We start from the raw sequence: 17,578 nt of genomic DNA, 5'->3' as shown, positions 1-17,578 counted from the left end.
CCTAATAAACAAAATGCTATACAACAGAATCCCTAAGGGAAAGCCCACGACTGCAATTTTTTTTTTTACTTTACAATATTGTATTGGTTTTGCCATACATCAACATGAATCCGCCACGGGTGTACATGTGTTCCCAATCCTGAACCCCCGTCCCACCTCCCTCCCCATACCATCCCTCTGGGTCATCCCAATGCACCAGCCCTAAGCATCCTGTATCCTGCATCAAACCTGGACTGGCGATTTGTTTCTTATATGATATTACACATGTTTCAATGCCATTCTCCCAAATCATCCCCTGCCCCCCGCTTTTAACAAGTATATATACTTACATGAACAGTGATTAAAATACTATTAGCAAAACAATAACTCCAAGTTAAGAATCTTACATTAAAAGATTTAGTGATGTCAGTGGGAATAAGTTTCATTCTGATAAATAAGGGGTTGTGTCTAAACTATGTATTCAGGTATGTTGCCTTATATCCATCTATCCCCCCTTCCACCCATCCACCCATCCAAGACTTATCTGCAAAAAAGGGTCAGGAGTAAAGCTGGAGATGGCAAAGAGTAGTTCTGCCTATGTTCTTGGGCACATGGATGGTAAGGCACTTATTATACAGACATATATGAGGCCTTACTTCGTTTTTTTTGGAGCAGCTTGGTAAGGTTGGGACAGTCAGGGGCTGGGAACAGGAAAGGAGCTAAGGGTACGGCTCTGCTTTCCATACTCAGAAACCTCTGACTTCAGCCCTCCTCTTTCAAATCACCAACGTAAAGAGTACTCAGATTTTTCCTCAATACTTTAAACTTTTCCTATTTACTGTTTCCTTTTCCCACTACACTGAGACAAGTGCATATTCTTTGTACACATTTTAAGGGCAGGATTGTGCAGGGCTTATAATATCTTTGATTTCCACATATTTAGATATGAAAATCTAAACCAGATTTGCCAAATCTGGACAAGTGAGGAAAAATGCCACCGAAGACACTAAGAATGAGTTTGGGGAAGGTCTTTCCACTAAAAATTTTCTGCCCAACCTACATTGCTGAATTTAGTAATAAGAGAAGACTAGTTGAGTGAAAGTGTTCAGACGTGTGTGTGGGTGCACGTGCGCGTGCACCCATATATTTTAGGAGGCTCTTTATTTTGGCTCCTGTGTCTATATATTTATAATAATGAGAGCGCATGTGGATCTGTGTTAGTTCTCTATACCACAGCATATAGTCATGTGCCTAAAAGTTAATGGCTTATTCTTCACTTCCATAATCAACTATTTTAATGAACACTTGATACCAGCTATTTTCATGTATATAACATTATATATATATACACATTTTTATTTCACTAGATAAACTAATAACAGTAGCTTATTGAAGAACAAACATATTACAGCAAATATGTACACACAAGCAATCCACAGTGACCTGGCTTACAATAGTGACCATCATTGCCAGATTCAGAATATGCAGAGCTGGTGTATGTCCCTAGGAACAGTGGGGGTGGTTTGTATATTTCTATGAAACTAGCTGAGAAGTCCATTAAGGTGTCTTTTCTCTATTTGTGTGGCATGTTGAAAATGTAATTATCTTCAAAAGTTTGTACTTCCAAGACCCTGACCTACTAAAACAAATACTTAGCTCTGAATGATTTAAGGTATATTCCCTTAAATCTCTCCAAAAATAATTCTTGGAATGTCTAGCTAACTATTACTATTCTCCCTAGCATGTTCATTTCTTAAGAGAGTCCTTATTTCTCAAGATGACCACAGAACAATGGAACTAGTTGACATGAAGCTGGAATCTGTAGTAGCCAAAGGTGTACATGGGTCTGTGTGCGTTTGAATGACACAAATACATAAAATTTGAGAAATAAGAATTAAAAGTAACATTTACTTTATCAGAACTTTTGCTTGGTCCTGAGCTGATTTTTCTTCTTCTTGTCCATGAAGAATTAATTCTGCTACTTTATGAAGCTGTTCAATACAGCGAGCTGTTACTTCTGCCAGGCTTTCAATGGACAGCATGTATACTTCCTGAAAGCAAAAAGTATAAGTCAGAAAATTACTCACTGAGCAGATACTTTCTAAAAGATCTTGTGACATTAAAAAAAAAAAATAATTCTTGGGAAGAAAACCTAACAAATATGACCTTAAAAAAATAACCCAAAGTTTAATGGATAGACTATTCTAAATGGAAATGCTACCATAAAATAGAAGTGTCACCAGGTCCCAGGGACATGACAATCCTTCTTTATAGCTGGGTCCCCAGTTCTCGGGCTTCCCTGGTGGCCCAACTGGTAAAGAATCCGCCTGCCAATGCAGGAGATGCAAAATACATGGGTTCGATCCCTGGGTAGGTAAGATCTCCTGGAGAAGGAAATGGCAACCCATTCCAGTTTTCTTGCCTGGAAAATTCCATGGACAGAGGAGTCTGGCAGGTTAGGCTCATGGAGTCACAAAGACTCAGACACAACTGAGCAACTGAGCACACACATGTACACGCCCCAGTTCTCAGTGTGATGCTGGGCACACAACAGGCAGATACGCAAGAAAGCGTGTAGAAGGATGGCTGAATGAATAGACCTCAGTATACACTTTTCTTTAGAGTGATCTAAATTGTAAGTTTCTTTATCTAAAATTCAATGTAAAAGTTATTGCAAACTCATTTTATCTAAAATTCAATGTAAAAGTTATTGCAAACACATTTTTTTAACACAGGCAGCTTCTAAATTATGCACATATAAATTTATTAAACTACAGAATAAAAACTATGGAAATGAAATTTTTTCAAAAAAGCTTCAATTACCTCATTAGTTGAAGGGCATAAAGACATTTTACAGTTACAAATTTGCATACAGGATGGAATTTTACCCTAAAGAATAAATCAACTATGTTCTTAAAGATCTTTTTTCCTTTAAATTATAATCGTAAAGCTATGGAGGAAGGCTACAATATCTGTGCTAAGTCATGAAATGTCTTGGCGTAGAGGGATCTTAGTGTTTATTACATTAATACTCATATTAGTGTGGAATAGGGTACAAATGAAAATGAAATGGCTTTGCCTCACTTACAATTAAGCTGCTAATAAAATGTACGTATTACTGCTCTTAGGTGGATGATCTGTAACATGTTTACCTCCACTGTCTTATTTGTCTTTTCTTTCATCTTGTCTTCTTCAGGGTTTTCAGGTTTCTCTTCCTTTTCTTCCTTCTCAGTTTTGTCTTCTGACTCTTCAGCCACATCTACTGATACCACAGTTTGATCCTCTTCCACCCAGTCATGAGCTTTTTTCATGGCCTGCAAAGGACCCCCCCGCAACCAAAGCAATATCTCTATTGTACAAATACAGAGACACAAAAGCCAACCCCATGACATGGATCAAATCCTAATCCATGAAGGGTGGTTTTCGGTACGTTTAAAGAGTGGTGGGGCAATTATTCAACCTCCTTAAAAACACCTTGTTGTTGCTTTCTGGTAAAATACAGTAAGAAAAGGGACATAATAGAAAGAATGTATGCAGAGAATACCGCAGGGCCAGAGAAAGTTTTGGAAAGCATTCTAAAATGATATTCAGATAGTCACTGTGGAAAAGCCATAGTATATTTTTCACTTTTCCTGACCAACTATAAAAGCACGATAGAATATATACATACAAATATATATACATAAATGAAATTTAGCCAGGGTCATTGCTAAAGCAAATCTCTTCTTCTGCCATGTTTCATGAAGCCCTCAGTGTTTCATGAACCTAATCATGTATCACACTGGGAAGATGAAGGATGGCTCTGCTCCTCTCCAGCCATGCCAGGTCTTCTGACCTCAGGGTGGTGGTGGGGGAGGAGAGAACTTTGATTAATTTCATTTCACATGAGTGCAATTTGAGCAACATGTGGCCTTTAAAGTTATTGACCAAGCAGAAACCACCTTCCCTATGTATTATTCCCTGGATTTTCAAAGGGCAGACTCACTAGCTTTTGCATTGCAGTTTAAGCTGTTTGCTTAAGTTTTATCTGAGCTTGTGTGAAACTGACTTCTCATTTGAAAGCTTGCACGTCAAACACATAACACAGAGTGTTGATGGAAAGTTAACTGGGAGAAGATTTGGGGACAAAATCCAACCAAACTACCCTTGGTGTGTCCTCTTTTAGGGACAAAGGTTTACTTGACTATGTAAGTAAACCAGTGAGACCTTGGAGGCACCACACACACACTGTCTGAGCAGTGGCAGCTGCTGCACGGAGATGAATGAGGCAATTTCCCCACTGTGTTCAAGTCACTGACCTGCCAGAATTGGTGACCTCTATCAGAGATAAAGAATTACTCATCTCTGCACCTCCCTGCCTCAGTCTGCCCTTTCCTCACTCACCTTGATGAGTGAGGACCCGTGTCAATCACTCATTGTTAAAAAGAAGAAAAAGAAAGAGAGAGAGAAGGGGGGAAATGACGCCATTTTAAGTAATTAATGCTCAGTGACCTTATTAAGAAATGCTATAGCAAGACCTGTACGAACTTGCAAAACATCCTGTGTTACTATCAGAGGAAGCCAGACCGTGAAAGCCCGGATGGCCTTAGATCTTAGACAGGACGAGGCACCAGCTTTCCAGTGGGAAGGGTCATGGGGGTGACCTGGCTCTGGCTGGTGTGCTTTCTCTGTCTGATTCTGGCATGTTACTTTCGAGGTGAAAGGAGATGGAACTTGCAAAAGCCCTTTGGCAATTCTGCCTCTTTCCTCCCGTAGGCTGGAGATAACCCTGCTTTGAATAAAATCCTATTTTGTGGACAAGTGACTTGTTCAAGATCACACCAGTGAAGCTGCAACTAAAATGCAGGTCTCATCACACAGCCTAGCATGTTCTTAACAGTTACATTTCCTGATGTTGCCTCATCAAATCTTAATTGCTGGCCTGGGACTCCTCTCCCACCACGTGCCATTTGGGGCTTGGGGGTTTTTCTATTTCAGGTGAATCTCTGGAATTTTACAACCAAGACCTTTTTAAACAAACAAACAAACATTCAGACTCAGATGGGCTGACCTTATTGAGTTTGTCAGGTGTGGCTGCAACATGTAATTCAAAGAGAAGCTCTGTAAGCATGCTAGCAAACTCTTCTTTGTTTTCTTCTATGCCTGGAAATAGAAAATGACAGAAGTAAGAAGCATGATTTATTTTTCATCCTGCAGAATGTGGCAGCTCCCCCAAACTTACAGCCTGCGGTCAGAGTACAAGTGGGGGGTGGCAGCAGCCCGCCCTCCAGCTGCCGGGCGAAGATGAGCCGTGCCTGGATATTCAAGCACAGTGGCGAGGTAGCAGGCTGCAGCTGGGCGGGGGCCTGGTAAAGCCTTGCTGCTCACAGCTCTAGCTGGGGCGCCCCCGGGCTGGACTGAAGGGCACATGAAGGCAGGGAGGGACCATGTATACCATAACAGGCATAGACGGTCAGCATCGATTTGTTGAATGACTGCATGAACAAATTAATGACGTTTCTCAGGCCTGAGAGCCCTGGGACAACACTGTATTTAAGGCTTATAGTATTGTTATGCTTAGCATTGCAACCCTTAATGATACCCCAGGGCGCCCTTTTGTGTCCACAGAGCCACAGTGCTGAGCAAGCAGAATTAGTCTCCGTGGATCATCTACTTTTATCTTAATACCTATAACAACATATCTCTGGAGAAACTTCTCATGGTTTCCTAGGACCTGCCTGGTCATACAATATTTCATAATGGTATGTCTTCCCTCCAGATTGGAAGCTACCTGAGAGTACAGATGGTATTTGTTTTGCTCATTCTTGAATCCAGAGAATCTAACACAGTGCCTGGAACATAACAGGTGATTAAAATGAATATTTATTGAAAAATAATTTACTAATCAGTTGTACCATATTTACTAATATATTGATTATATAGCATGTCATATACATGAAATAAAATTAATCTCATTGATGGGCAATAAAAAGGAGAGATCTTTAAAAGTTACCATCTTCTATCTCTCATTTAAATCTACAAGTTGAGGCCATTTTTAAAGTTTCTGATTAGTGCTAAAGAATTGATTTCATGCAACTAGAGATTATTGTACTAAGTGAAGTAAGTCCGAAAGAGAAAGACAAACACCATATGATATCACTTATTGTGGAATCTAAAATATGACACAAATGAATCTACCTGTGAAACGGAAACAAAATCAAGGACATAGAGAATAGACTGGTTGCCAAGGCGGAGGTGGGTGGGAGAGGGTAGGAGTGGGAGTTTGGGGTTAGCAGATGCAAACTGGTATATATATGAATAGAATGGATTAACAACAAGGTCCTACTGCACAGCACAGGGAAAGACACTCCATATCCCGTGATAAACCATAACACAAAATAATACGAAAAAGAATGCATATATAACTGAGTCACTTTGCTGTATAGCAGCAATTAACACAACACTGTAATTCAACTATACCTTAATAAAAAATAAATCAATAAAAGAATTGATTCCACTGTGGGTTGTATCACTAGTCTGGGGTGAGGAGAGGTTACAGTATAAAAGCATCATTTGTCTGGCCTGACTGCTGCTGCTGCTGCTGCTAAGTCACTTCAGTCGTGTCCGACTCTGTGTGACCCCAGAGACAGCAGCCCACCAGACTTCCCCGCCCCTGGGATTCTCCAGGCAAGAACACTGGAGTGGGTTGCCATTTCCTTCTCCAATGCATGAAAGTGAAAAGTGAAAGTGAAGTCGTTCAGTTGTGCCCGACTCTTAGCGACCCCATGGACTGCAGCCCACCAGGCTCCTCTGTCCATGGATTTTCCAGGCAAGAGTACTGGAGTGGGGTGCCATTGCCTTCTCTGGTCTGGCCTGACTACATGATCTCAAAACCCCATGAGAAGGAAATACCTGGCTTACATTAGTGGGTGAAGATGGCAGCTTCAGAGAGGCCTGAGCTGTGTGAGAAATTCTGTAGCTAACACTTGTCCGCCTGTCTTTGTTTCTGTTTTATAGACAAAATGGTTAATCAGCAGCTTGTCAAGATAGCCAGACCTGTATCAGTTTATCATCCCCTAGAATTTATATACTTATTCTCACCGGGGAGCAGATCAATAAAGATACTAGAGATGGAAAGCATATAAGTCAGGAAAGAAGCTTTATGGAGAAGAAGAAACCAAGGAAGAGGAATAGGGACAGCTGGGGGTTAAGAATCTCCAGTGGGGAGCAGCTGAGACAGTGACTTTTGAGTAAGAGCCCAGAGGAGGAGGGGAGTGAGTCACATGGATGGGGGCCAGGGTAGCTGTGGCCGGCAGAGGGAGGCATATGCCCTGGGGTCGAGAGATGGCTGTCTTTGTCCATGGTGAAGTGATACAAGCAAATCATAAAAATCCGTAAGGCGAGTGCTCAGATAGAGCAGGCTGTTGTAAAGCTTGATCGTGGGTATTAAGAAAGCTTCCAGAAGGAGGTGATGCTTGCACCTAGCCTTCCAGGATGAGAAAGGCATTAGTGACAAGCAGAAAAAGGGAGAATTGGAGGCCTACAAAGAGAGAATTAGAGAGAAAGCGAATGGGATTCCATCAAAAATTGAGATTCTCTCTCTGCTGGTCAGAGGTCTTGGTCTCACCCTCTCTAAGTGGGCAAAGTTAGAAGGGCGGTTCCCACAGGTTCTCATTCCCCAGCTGCGTGGTCCTTCTCATCTGTGTGGGCAGAAAGAGCCTGACTTGAGGCTGGAGTTCTTCCCTAGCTCCTGCAGTTAGTGGCTCTGTGACTGGGGCCAGTCACAAGGCTTCTTAGCTTCCACTTCCTCTTCTGTAAATTTAGGATAAGAAAACCCACCCATCTCCTTTTTAGTGTTATTGTAAGGACCAAATAAAACAAATGTGTAAGCATTTTGTAAACACTAAAGTTTTATATAACGATATTGTTATATGCTACAAAGATATAAACATAGGGAGATTAAAAATATTTGAAAGTAATCCATACTAAATTAGGATATATGTACTCTGTGTATCTCCAGTTTTCAAATGTGCATTTGTTTCATAAAACAGAGAAATATACCAATAACTTAGAGCAAACATTTTAGGAAAATCATCACAGAGAAAAATGAAAGTAGATAAAAACACAGATGATAGTGTTGCAACAAAGAAGACCTATTACTACAATTCTTGGTCTGTACATGTTGCTGAGAAGTTTTTCACCAAGGCAGTGAAAAGAGGAAATAGCTTTTAAAAATCTCCTTACAACAGTGGGAAACCAAATTAGAGACCCATGGCAGTGTAATAAAATTATGTGTTGCTGGAAAGACAAACATGCAAATCATTAGTTAACATTATTAAAAACAGAGGAGCCCAATATTAAATTTATCTAAAAATGACAGTTTATTACATTTTCTGAGACGATCAAATAAATTATTTAGGTGTTAGAGGTATTATAGAAATATAAGTGCTTACAAGAAAAAATATGATGAAAAAGCTCTGGTTTCTCCTAGAATTTGGCTCCTGGATTGTCTACTTGCTCTCACTGACGAGATTGTTCTTGACAGCTTTTAGTTAATCCCTCACCTTTCTGGAGTTTGTAACACTCCATCATACCTGGATTGATTTAATGACAACCCTGCTATTCTTCTCTCCGGTTCTTCTTTAGGCATTTAAATGACATCTATTTATTAAATTAATTAAAATTAGTAGTGTTTTGATAATCTGGAGATTTCCTTTAGGAAAATGAACATATTGTATTATGGGAGGTAACAGGGTTCCGTCACTTAAGGAGAGACGAATCTACCATTTCCTAAGCAAGCTGTTCAAGACTGCAATTTGCTTTTTGGTCATATTCAAAAATCCCCATTTATTGAAGCTCTGTATTAAGACTGGAACACAACACATGAAGTAACATTTTCTATTTAACAGTTTGAATCAAGTGTCCTCTCCAAGAAATAGTACTTGTCGGGGGTGCAATGCTGCCTTAACTTACACAGGCAATAATATTTCTTTGATGTTAGGGATCCTCTTTTTATCTGTGCTGAATGACACCCCCCGTAGGACAGAGGCTGAAGAAAAACAGCCTGCATTTGTTGGTGATTGTTGCTCTGGAAAAGAGGCATCTACATTAGTTCATCTTGGGTCCATAATACAAACCATAGGACCTTTGACAGCCAGTGTCTTAGTTTCTTCATTATTAAACCAAAGACAAGGCTGTCATCCTTTGTGACTTTATAGCAACACGCAAATGCTCAGAAATGTTGTTCTCCAACTGTCTCTTTGATACTGACCTTTTTCTATGCTGCAGTGTAATTGATTCTTCTATCTTGATGCAATGAGCATAAATCTCATTAAACTGAAGGCACAGAAGGTCAGTATGTGGGAATAAGGGGGGAGATATTTTTTAAATGACAGTTTGCAAATGCTTAGAATGATACTGCCCTGAACATCTAGGCTGAAGGATTTGTGCTCCTGTGTTTGAGCTTTGATTAAAGGTATGTATCGGGCTTCCCTCATAGCTCAGTTGGTAAAGAATCTGCCTGTAATGGAGGAGACCCCGGTACATGATTCCTGGGTTGGGAAGATCCCCTGGAGAAGGGATAGGTTATCCATTTCAGTATTCTTAGGCTTCCCTTGTGGCTCAGCTGGTAAAGAATCCACCTGAAATGTGGGAGATCTGGGTTTGATCCCTGGGTTGGGTAGATCCCCTGGAGAAGGGAAAGGCTACCCACTCTAGTATTCTGACCTGGAGAATTCTATGGACTGTATAGTCCATGGGGTCACAAAGAGTCGGACAGACTGAGTGACTTTCTTTTTAAAGGTATGTATCACAAAATGCTTCCAGAGACTGGATGATATGAATGTACATTATCATAAGTACAATTGTAAATAAAAGCTATAGCTTATCGCATCTTTGCTATTTTTCTGGCATTGTGTTAGCATGTCTGATAATTAGAACAGCGAACACTGAGCAGTTCCATGTACCAGGCACTGTAATATACATTTTTACATATATTATCTAATTTGATCCTTACAGTAGCCCTTGGGAATAGGTATCACTGTCTCCATTGTATATGTAAAATACTGAGTTTCAGAAAGGTTATATACCTTGTTCAAGGCCGAGTAGCAAGTAAGTAGTAAAAATGTTGCATGTAAGACCCTTCAGAGGATCCTAGGAGAAGCCAGCCTTATGTGTCCCTGGTTGCTTAAATTCTCAGCATAACCTACACAAAACGATGGCAGTTGCAGTGCATGGTGCTGACATCAATCACTCTCCATGTACATAGCAAATGCTTTACTAGATTCTGCTCCCAAATGGACAACCTAATCATTAAGCACATCCAACCTGGAAAACATCTTGGCCCCTCTCAAGGAAGCCTCGCCTCTCACAAGATCGCTTCTAGTCTCCTTGGGTCATGTCATCATCTGGCTGGAAGCGTATCGTGGGAGGGTGCATCTGGCTCACTGCAGTGACTGACAACCTGACCCTCCAGGCCCTGGGGTACTGTGTGCTTTTGTCAGAACTGCACTTTCAGGGGGAAGGGTAGGCTACTTACAAATACAGCCTAACTCCTACACACAGAAGTTAAAAGGAAGAAGAAAAATATGAAAGGAAATCTCAAAGACTGCCCACCATCAACGCCAACCACATTCAACGACTTCCACGTGCAGACAAAAAATTCGACACTGCAGCATAAACTCGAGCCATTAGGGCCCCTGTTGAGTGCACTGTGCTCTTTCATCATTCGATCAGATGCATTTGCTGTGTGCCTGTGACATGCTGGACATCAGAGAAGTAAAGATGCCTGACTCAGGAGCTCCCACCCAGAGGAAGGGAGGGTTGCAGGTCAGTGTGAGCAGCTCCTGTGACAAGAGCAGGGGCACAGAGTTGGGAAGTGAGCAGGAGAGCTCTGTTAGAGGAGTGCTGAATTAGTGCCTCTGCCCTGTTTAAAGGGCTGTGCTTATTAACGGCAGCTTCATAAGGATGACACCAACAGTTTGTCTTGCTATTTTATCTGGTTATTTTTCTTTACCTTGCACTTCTTGATTCTCTTCATTCTCGAATACTTTGGCTGCAAAGATGTCTTTAATGGAAATTAGGTCATTTTTTAAGACCTCCAGCTTCTCTCCATCAAGTGATGCTAAAAATGACTGAACCTGAAAAAAAGAAATAGGTCAGCATAACTGTCATCTTTTCTTCTCATTAATGATGTTTACATACAGTTGTGCCCACTTCTCCCAGGTGATTTGTGGTGTGGGAGGTAACACTAGGTTGAATGTTAGATTTACTGCCTACTAATTGTGTAACTTTGGGTAAGTTACATAAACTCCTTGGGCCTCAGTTTTCTCATTTTTTAATTGAATGTATTTGATGGATAACATTGTCAAATGTCAAAGATAAATTTAAGATGTACAACATGTTAATTTGATAGATGTGTATATTGTAATATGATTGCCATTGTAGCTATATTTTGTGCCTCTACTGCATTACATAGTTATCTTTTGTTTTTCATCATTGAGACAATTAAAATTTTAGTCTCTTAGCAAGCTTGGTGATTATAGTACCAAACTGCTGTCTGCATTCCTAATACTGCACATTAGTTCTCTATGGCTAAGTTACTACTTATGCAAGTTTGTACCCGTAAACAGTATCAGTCGTATCCTCCCGCCTATCCTGGGCTAACCACCATTTTACTGCTTTTTATGAGTTTGACCTTTTTAGATTCCACATACAAGTAATAACATACAACATTTGTCTTCCTCTTTCTGAGTTATATCACATAGCATAAGGAGCCCAAGGTCCATTCATGTTGTCATTGGGAGGGTGTTCTTCTTTCTCATGGCTGAATAATATCCCATTGTGTATATATATTATACCCTTTTCAGTCCATTTATTTGTTTCTGGGCATTTAGGATGTTTCCATGTCTTGGCTATAGTGAACAGAGCTGCAATGAACATGGGACTGCTGATATCTCTTGGAAGTATTGTTTCTGGCTTCCTCAAAAAATTAAAAATACATCTATAATATGATCCAGCAATTCTACCTCTGGGTATACACCCAAAGGAAGTTTTCTGTTTTAAAGTGAGATCCACACTTCACTGTGATCCTTTGCAGGATAAGGAAATAATGAATGTGAAGAACATTGCACAAATGCACATAGCAGATGCTAAGTAAATGGTGGTGGTAGCTCCATCAAAGAGGCTAAAAACACACCTCAGTGTCAACCCTGGATTCTAATATCTTACTAATTCTTATTCTTACTAATCATGTGACTTTGGGTAATTTACTTAACCTTTCTATGACTCAGTCCTCTTATCTCTAAGTGAGAACTAATAGCATCAACCACATAAGATTGTTTTGAAGGTTAAATGATATACTCAAGAGTAGGTATTGTGGTGGTCAATAAATTATATATATAATGAAAATAAATATATATGTAAAACAGAAAATAAACTTATGGTTACCAAAGGGGAGAAGGAGAGAGGGAGGAACAAATTAGGAATGTGGCATTAATAGATACAAATGACCACACATAAAATAGATGCACAACAGAGATTTACTATATAGCACAGGGAGCTGTATTCAATATCCTGTTATAACCTATAATGGAATATAATCTGAAAGAATAACTGAATAACTTTGCTGTATTCCTGAAACTAACAGAAGATTGTAAAGCAACTATAATTCAATAAAAATGGGTATGTAAACAACTACATAAACAAATAGACATATGTATATCACAGACATACATACAAATACACTTGCTAGATGTTTTATTGTGTAGGAGTTACAAAATGTAACAAGACATATTTTTCTTCTTAGAGACCTTGCAGTCTGAAGGAGGGAGGCCCACGTGAACCGACAACAGCCACACGAAGTGTGAATGCAGTAATGTGGGAGGTGCCCCCTAGGAGGGGCTGCAGTGCCCTTTGGGGAAGTGAGAGGGTGGGCAGGGACACCGCACAGAGGATCTTGCTTGAACTGACACGCTCCCTGCTCACTGTTCTTCAGAACTCCTCTTTTGCAACCGTCTTTCAGAAACTCTTAGAAATCACCTGGATAGATGGTCAGGCAACCTCTGTGAATCCAGAGACTGATGTGAAATTCCAAAATGATCACAGTGAATGGAGAACCATACAAAAAGTAAAGTCTGACTATAAAGTAGGAAGATTTTAAATTTCTCATTCTGTAGGTTAACACTTGCTCTGGAAGGAGAGCCAGCAGAGAAGCTGCCATAGTCTTTGGGTTGTGGATTTTAAAAATTTACTTTATTTTTGGTTGTGCTGTGTGAGTGCTATGCTGTGCTTAGTCGCTCAGTTGTGCCCGACTCTTTGCGACCCCATGGACTGCAGTCCACCAGGCACCTCTGTCCATGGGGATTCTCCAGGCAAGAATACTGGAGTGGGTTGCCATGCCCTCCTCCAGGGGATCTTCCCAACCCAGGGATCAAACCGGGGTCTCCTGCACTGCAGCACTGCATGCAGATTCTTTACAGTCTGAGCCACTAGGGAAGCTGGTGCTGTGTGAGGGCTTTCTCTAGTTGCAGCCAGCGGGGCTACTCTCTAGTTGAGGTACATGGGCTTCTCATTGTGTTGGCTTCTCTTGTTGCAGAGCACAGGCCCTGAAGTACGCGAGCTTCAGCAGCTGCTGCACATGGGCTCAGTAGTTGTGGCTCGAGGGTTCCAGAGCATGGGCTCATTAATTGTGGCACATGAGCTCAGCTGCCCCGCGGCATGTGGGATCTTCCCAACCGGGGATGGAACCAGTGTCTCTTGCATCCTTTTTTTTTTTTTTAATTTATTTTTAAAACAGCATATTTTCTAAATAGTATTTTTAAATTCTAAATTCAAATTCTAAATTCTTAATCTAAATTCTAAATAGTATTTTTCTCAGAGTAAAGAAAAATGGGTAACAAAGTACACTGCTGAGTGGAAATGCACATGCACATGCGGGACCTCTTAGTTTCTCCATGTATTCTGAGGGTAGCCATCCCCCGGGAGTGAATGCATTGGGGTTTTAGGCTTTGAGTATCTTCCAGGAAGGGTTCTTTTTAGTGAAGGACTCTTTGGTCAGCATCTTTCTATTACAGCATCTCTCTTGCTTCTTCCTAGTTCATTCCATTATGCCAAGATGATGTGCATTAAATCTTTACTTCAATCCAATAATAAATAATAAATAACTATGCACTCCTCAATAAATATTCATGGAATGCTGACTATATGCTTGGCCCCCATGCCTAAGTGCTGTCGGGGACACAAGGGTAGAAAGTCTGGTGTGGGGGTGTCATTTTGAGGATTCTTGTTGTGTTTTGGTTAACTATTGGGTATATAAAATACTATAAAAATATTAGTTTTCCCTTAAGAGTCATAGTACACCACACTGCATGCCTATCGCCATCCTAGTATCAGTCTTGTAGGTAGTAAAGATTCCTTATCATTCTGTACAACTGTCTAAGTTTTAGCCAATGGCATGTTAGCAGAGGAAATGTGTATTATTTCCAGGTTAAAGCTTTTAAAAACTGGGGACTCCCCTCTATATTCTCTCTCCTCATGCTGATGTGATGAAGAAGACAATGAGTTCCTAGAGAAGAAGGAAATCCAACACATTAGACTTGGACACAGGGGAAGCCACAGAGGCAAGAGTACGTGCCTGCCCAGAGCCCGCACTCTCTCGTCTAGATCACTCTCCAGGTGGCTGCAGGTTTCCTTCTGAAGTCTGTAAGGACCTCTTCCCCAGGCTGTGCTCCCTACGGAGGGACCATCTACCAGGCGATATACCCCTAAGCCCAAGGAATGGACAAAGGTGGCTGTCTGCGGGGGTTGTGTATGTGCTTGAACTGGGGCATCCTCACACGTGCTCATGAGGTTCCCTGAAGTGAGAGACAGCTCAGGGACAGTGGAGACAAAAGGAAGCGAGCAGATGGGAGGGTGACGTGGAAACTTAAGGAGTCTAAAGATTCTAAATGGGAACCTGGCCTTCTGGGTCATTATGAAAGTACATTTGTCAAAGAAGGATGACAATTTCTTTTTTTTTTTTCTGGCCATGCCATGTGGCACGTGGGATCTTAGTTCCCCAATCAGGGATTGAACCATGCCTCCTGCAGTAGAAGCATGGAGTCTTAACCACTGAATCTCCAGGGAAGTCCCAGAAAATATTTTCTTTAACAATTTGTTTCCAAAAGCTCTTTAACTTTTAAATATGTGGTATGTGCTGGGTTACTTGATGAAGTGTAAGATGTCTAATTGAATTCCAGGTAAACAACGAATGTTTTCTTGGTTTGAGTGTCTATCTTAAATATTACACAGGACATGTTTGTACTAAAAAAGTATTCATTGTTTATCTAAAGTTAAAATTTAATTAGTCATCTTGATTTTTATTTGCTAAATCCGACAACCGCAGGAGGGTCTCCATTTGTATTCTTGCCAGAAGTCTGCGAACATTAGGATAGAACTAGAGGAGCCAGAGATGGACAGAGCCTGGCTTCTGGATCCTTAAATGCTGGAAAGCTGCCTGCTGACCAGACACTCATACCTTGGAGAAACCCTATAGCTTTTAAAAAATTTTTTAATTGGAAGATAATTGCTTTGCAATATAGGTTTAAGAGGGTGGGGATCTCTATATAGTTTTTGACCCACATTTTTTAGAAAGATTAATTATAACATCCAGTAAGTACTATTACGGGCTTCCCTGGTGGCTCAGCCATAAAGAATCCACCTGCAGTGGAGGAGATTCAGGTTTGACCCCTGGGTCGGGAAGATCCCCTGGAGAAGGAAATGGCAACCCACTCCAGTATTCTTGTCTGGGAAATCCCATGGACAGAGGAGCCTGGTGGGCAAGACTTAGCAACTAAACAATAACAACAACAGGTATTATTACTAAACCAAGAAAAGCTCTGCATTTCTCACAATGAAAAACTATGAAAATCTCCAGGCTGGGGAAAGAGAGATAAGTATGTGGGAGCAGTCTGCAAACAGAGGGCAATGCCCTCCTCCAGGGACTAATCCTCCTTCCTAGCAACATTAGTCCTTTGGGGCTGTTTGGACCCCAGGGCTCTTTTATAGCCTGACCTACAGTGGGAGCAGCTTATGTCTTTCTTCTACCATGATAGCTTTGAGGCAATGTGCTTCTCTGTAATGTTTTCAATAATAATAACAAATAAATATGTAAGAATGGATAAAAAATAAAATGTCATTGATATTATATATGTATATTCATATATATGCATAAAATGGCAGCTAACATTCATTGACTGCTTATTATGTACTAGGCAAGTTGCAGCTAGCTTCACATGGATTATCTCACTTAATTTTTTTAATACTTTTATGAAGTAGATTATTATCATTCCCATTTCATAGATAAGGAGATTGAGGTAAGATAGGTCCAAAATCATACTACAGCTACTAAGTGGCATTTGATCACATCATGTCTGACCCCAAACCCTGCTTTTGTAGGGAAAAGTTGGTGTTTCAGTGGAAAAATGGCATTTTCTAGATCAGTTTAGCAGATTATCAGATTCTGATTCCATGGGAGCAGTTTTATAACTCTGTAAATTGTAGATACCTGATAGCAGTGCAAAATAATTTGTCTATAGACATGGGAACAAATTTTGTCCAGTGGAGGGACAAGCTCCCCTCCTATGGAAAATCAGATTTGTATCCATTTGCATATTCATTTCAAAATTGCTTTATTTTATATGAATTTGTACTTATTTGGCTCTTCCTTTGAACCAGTTATAACATCTGACTGGTTCTTTCATTTAATTAATGAGCTAAATAAATTCTTTAATTTGTGTTCATTTGGTAGGTATCTTCATGAGTCATGATTTTGCTTTAAAAAAAAATTATCGGTTAACAGTTTAACCACAAGACTGTCAGTGATGGCTGATGGATAACTAAAAAGGAAATAAACACATTGTAACTTGTAACTGTAAAATCTTGGGTGGGTATGGAGGGTGGGGTGGTGTCCATCCTGTTTGGTTCTTGGTTGCCTGTTACATGGCAGAGGTCATCTTTCCCTGATAAAGTGAGTCTCACGAATGTCTCAACCCCCCAAATTCCACATGTGAGAAGACGAGGCCTAGAGAGAGTCAAATATCACTTTTTCCTTCTTCCTTTCCTTGGAAGGAACTTGAACTTCCTTCGAAGTTCAGTTTCCTGTCTGAGGCCCTGCCTCTCCCCAGGGAATGTTACTGGGCTTCTCACAGAAGGTCCAGAGGATACTGCCCTGTGGCCTCCGTTGGAAAAACACCCCAGAGCACAGTCAACCTGAGGTGCACACAAAAGAGTAATATACACAATTAAATGAGTCAATAGTTTTGAAGTGCTCAGATTAGTCATTATATAAATGCCATGTAAGTATTAAGTAAAAACACATTTGGACATGGACATGCATACCACATAAATCCTTTTTTAAAAATAAAAAAGAAATCACAAGCTCTGCTGACTTCCACTCTTCATGTTTTGTTTCTCTGGGATCACAGTGCGAGGGTGTGAATGTGCCGGGCTGTGAGGTAATTTCCCAGAGTTCTGTTCAGGAGCATCCCTAAACAGAGCTTTAATGCCCAGTAAGACAGTCCTGCCCTTCACGGCCCAGGCATTCTAACAAATGAGTGAATAAATAACCATACCACCCGTGAAA

At 40.6% G+C, this 17,578-nt stretch overlaps 1 protein-coding gene across 7 annotated transcripts in view; it reads right to left on the bottom strand.

The window, feature by feature from the left end:
* Positions 1–17,578, bottom strand: part of FAM114A1 (family with sequence similarity 114 member A1) — a 66,621-nt gene that overhangs the window by 8,334 nt on the left and 40,709 nt on the right. For all 7 annotated transcript variants that reach the window (XM_061419923.1, XM_061419924.1, XM_061419928.1 and 4 more), the window contains 4 exons: positions 10,973–11,096; positions 5,030–5,121; positions 3,132–3,293; positions 1,891–2,030 (listed from right to left, as the gene is read on the bottom strand). In XM_061419923.1, coding sequence (XP_061275907.1) covers positions 1,891–2,030; positions 3,132–3,293; positions 5,030–5,121; positions 10,973–11,096 — 518 coding nt within the window. The remainder of the gene's footprint in view (positions 1–1,890; positions 2,031–3,131; positions 3,294–5,029; positions 5,122–10,972; positions 11,097–17,578) is intronic.

The sequence above is a fragment of the Bos javanicus genome, chromosome 6, assembly GCF_032452875.1.
Source record: "Bos javanicus breed banteng chromosome 6, ARS-OSU_banteng_1.0, whole genome shotgun sequence".
NCBI lineage: Eukaryota > Metazoa > Chordata > Mammalia > Artiodactyla > Bovidae > Bos > Bos javanicus.
Note: the sequence above shows the minus strand (reverse complement) of the source record. Positions and strands in the feature narration are given on the sequence as shown.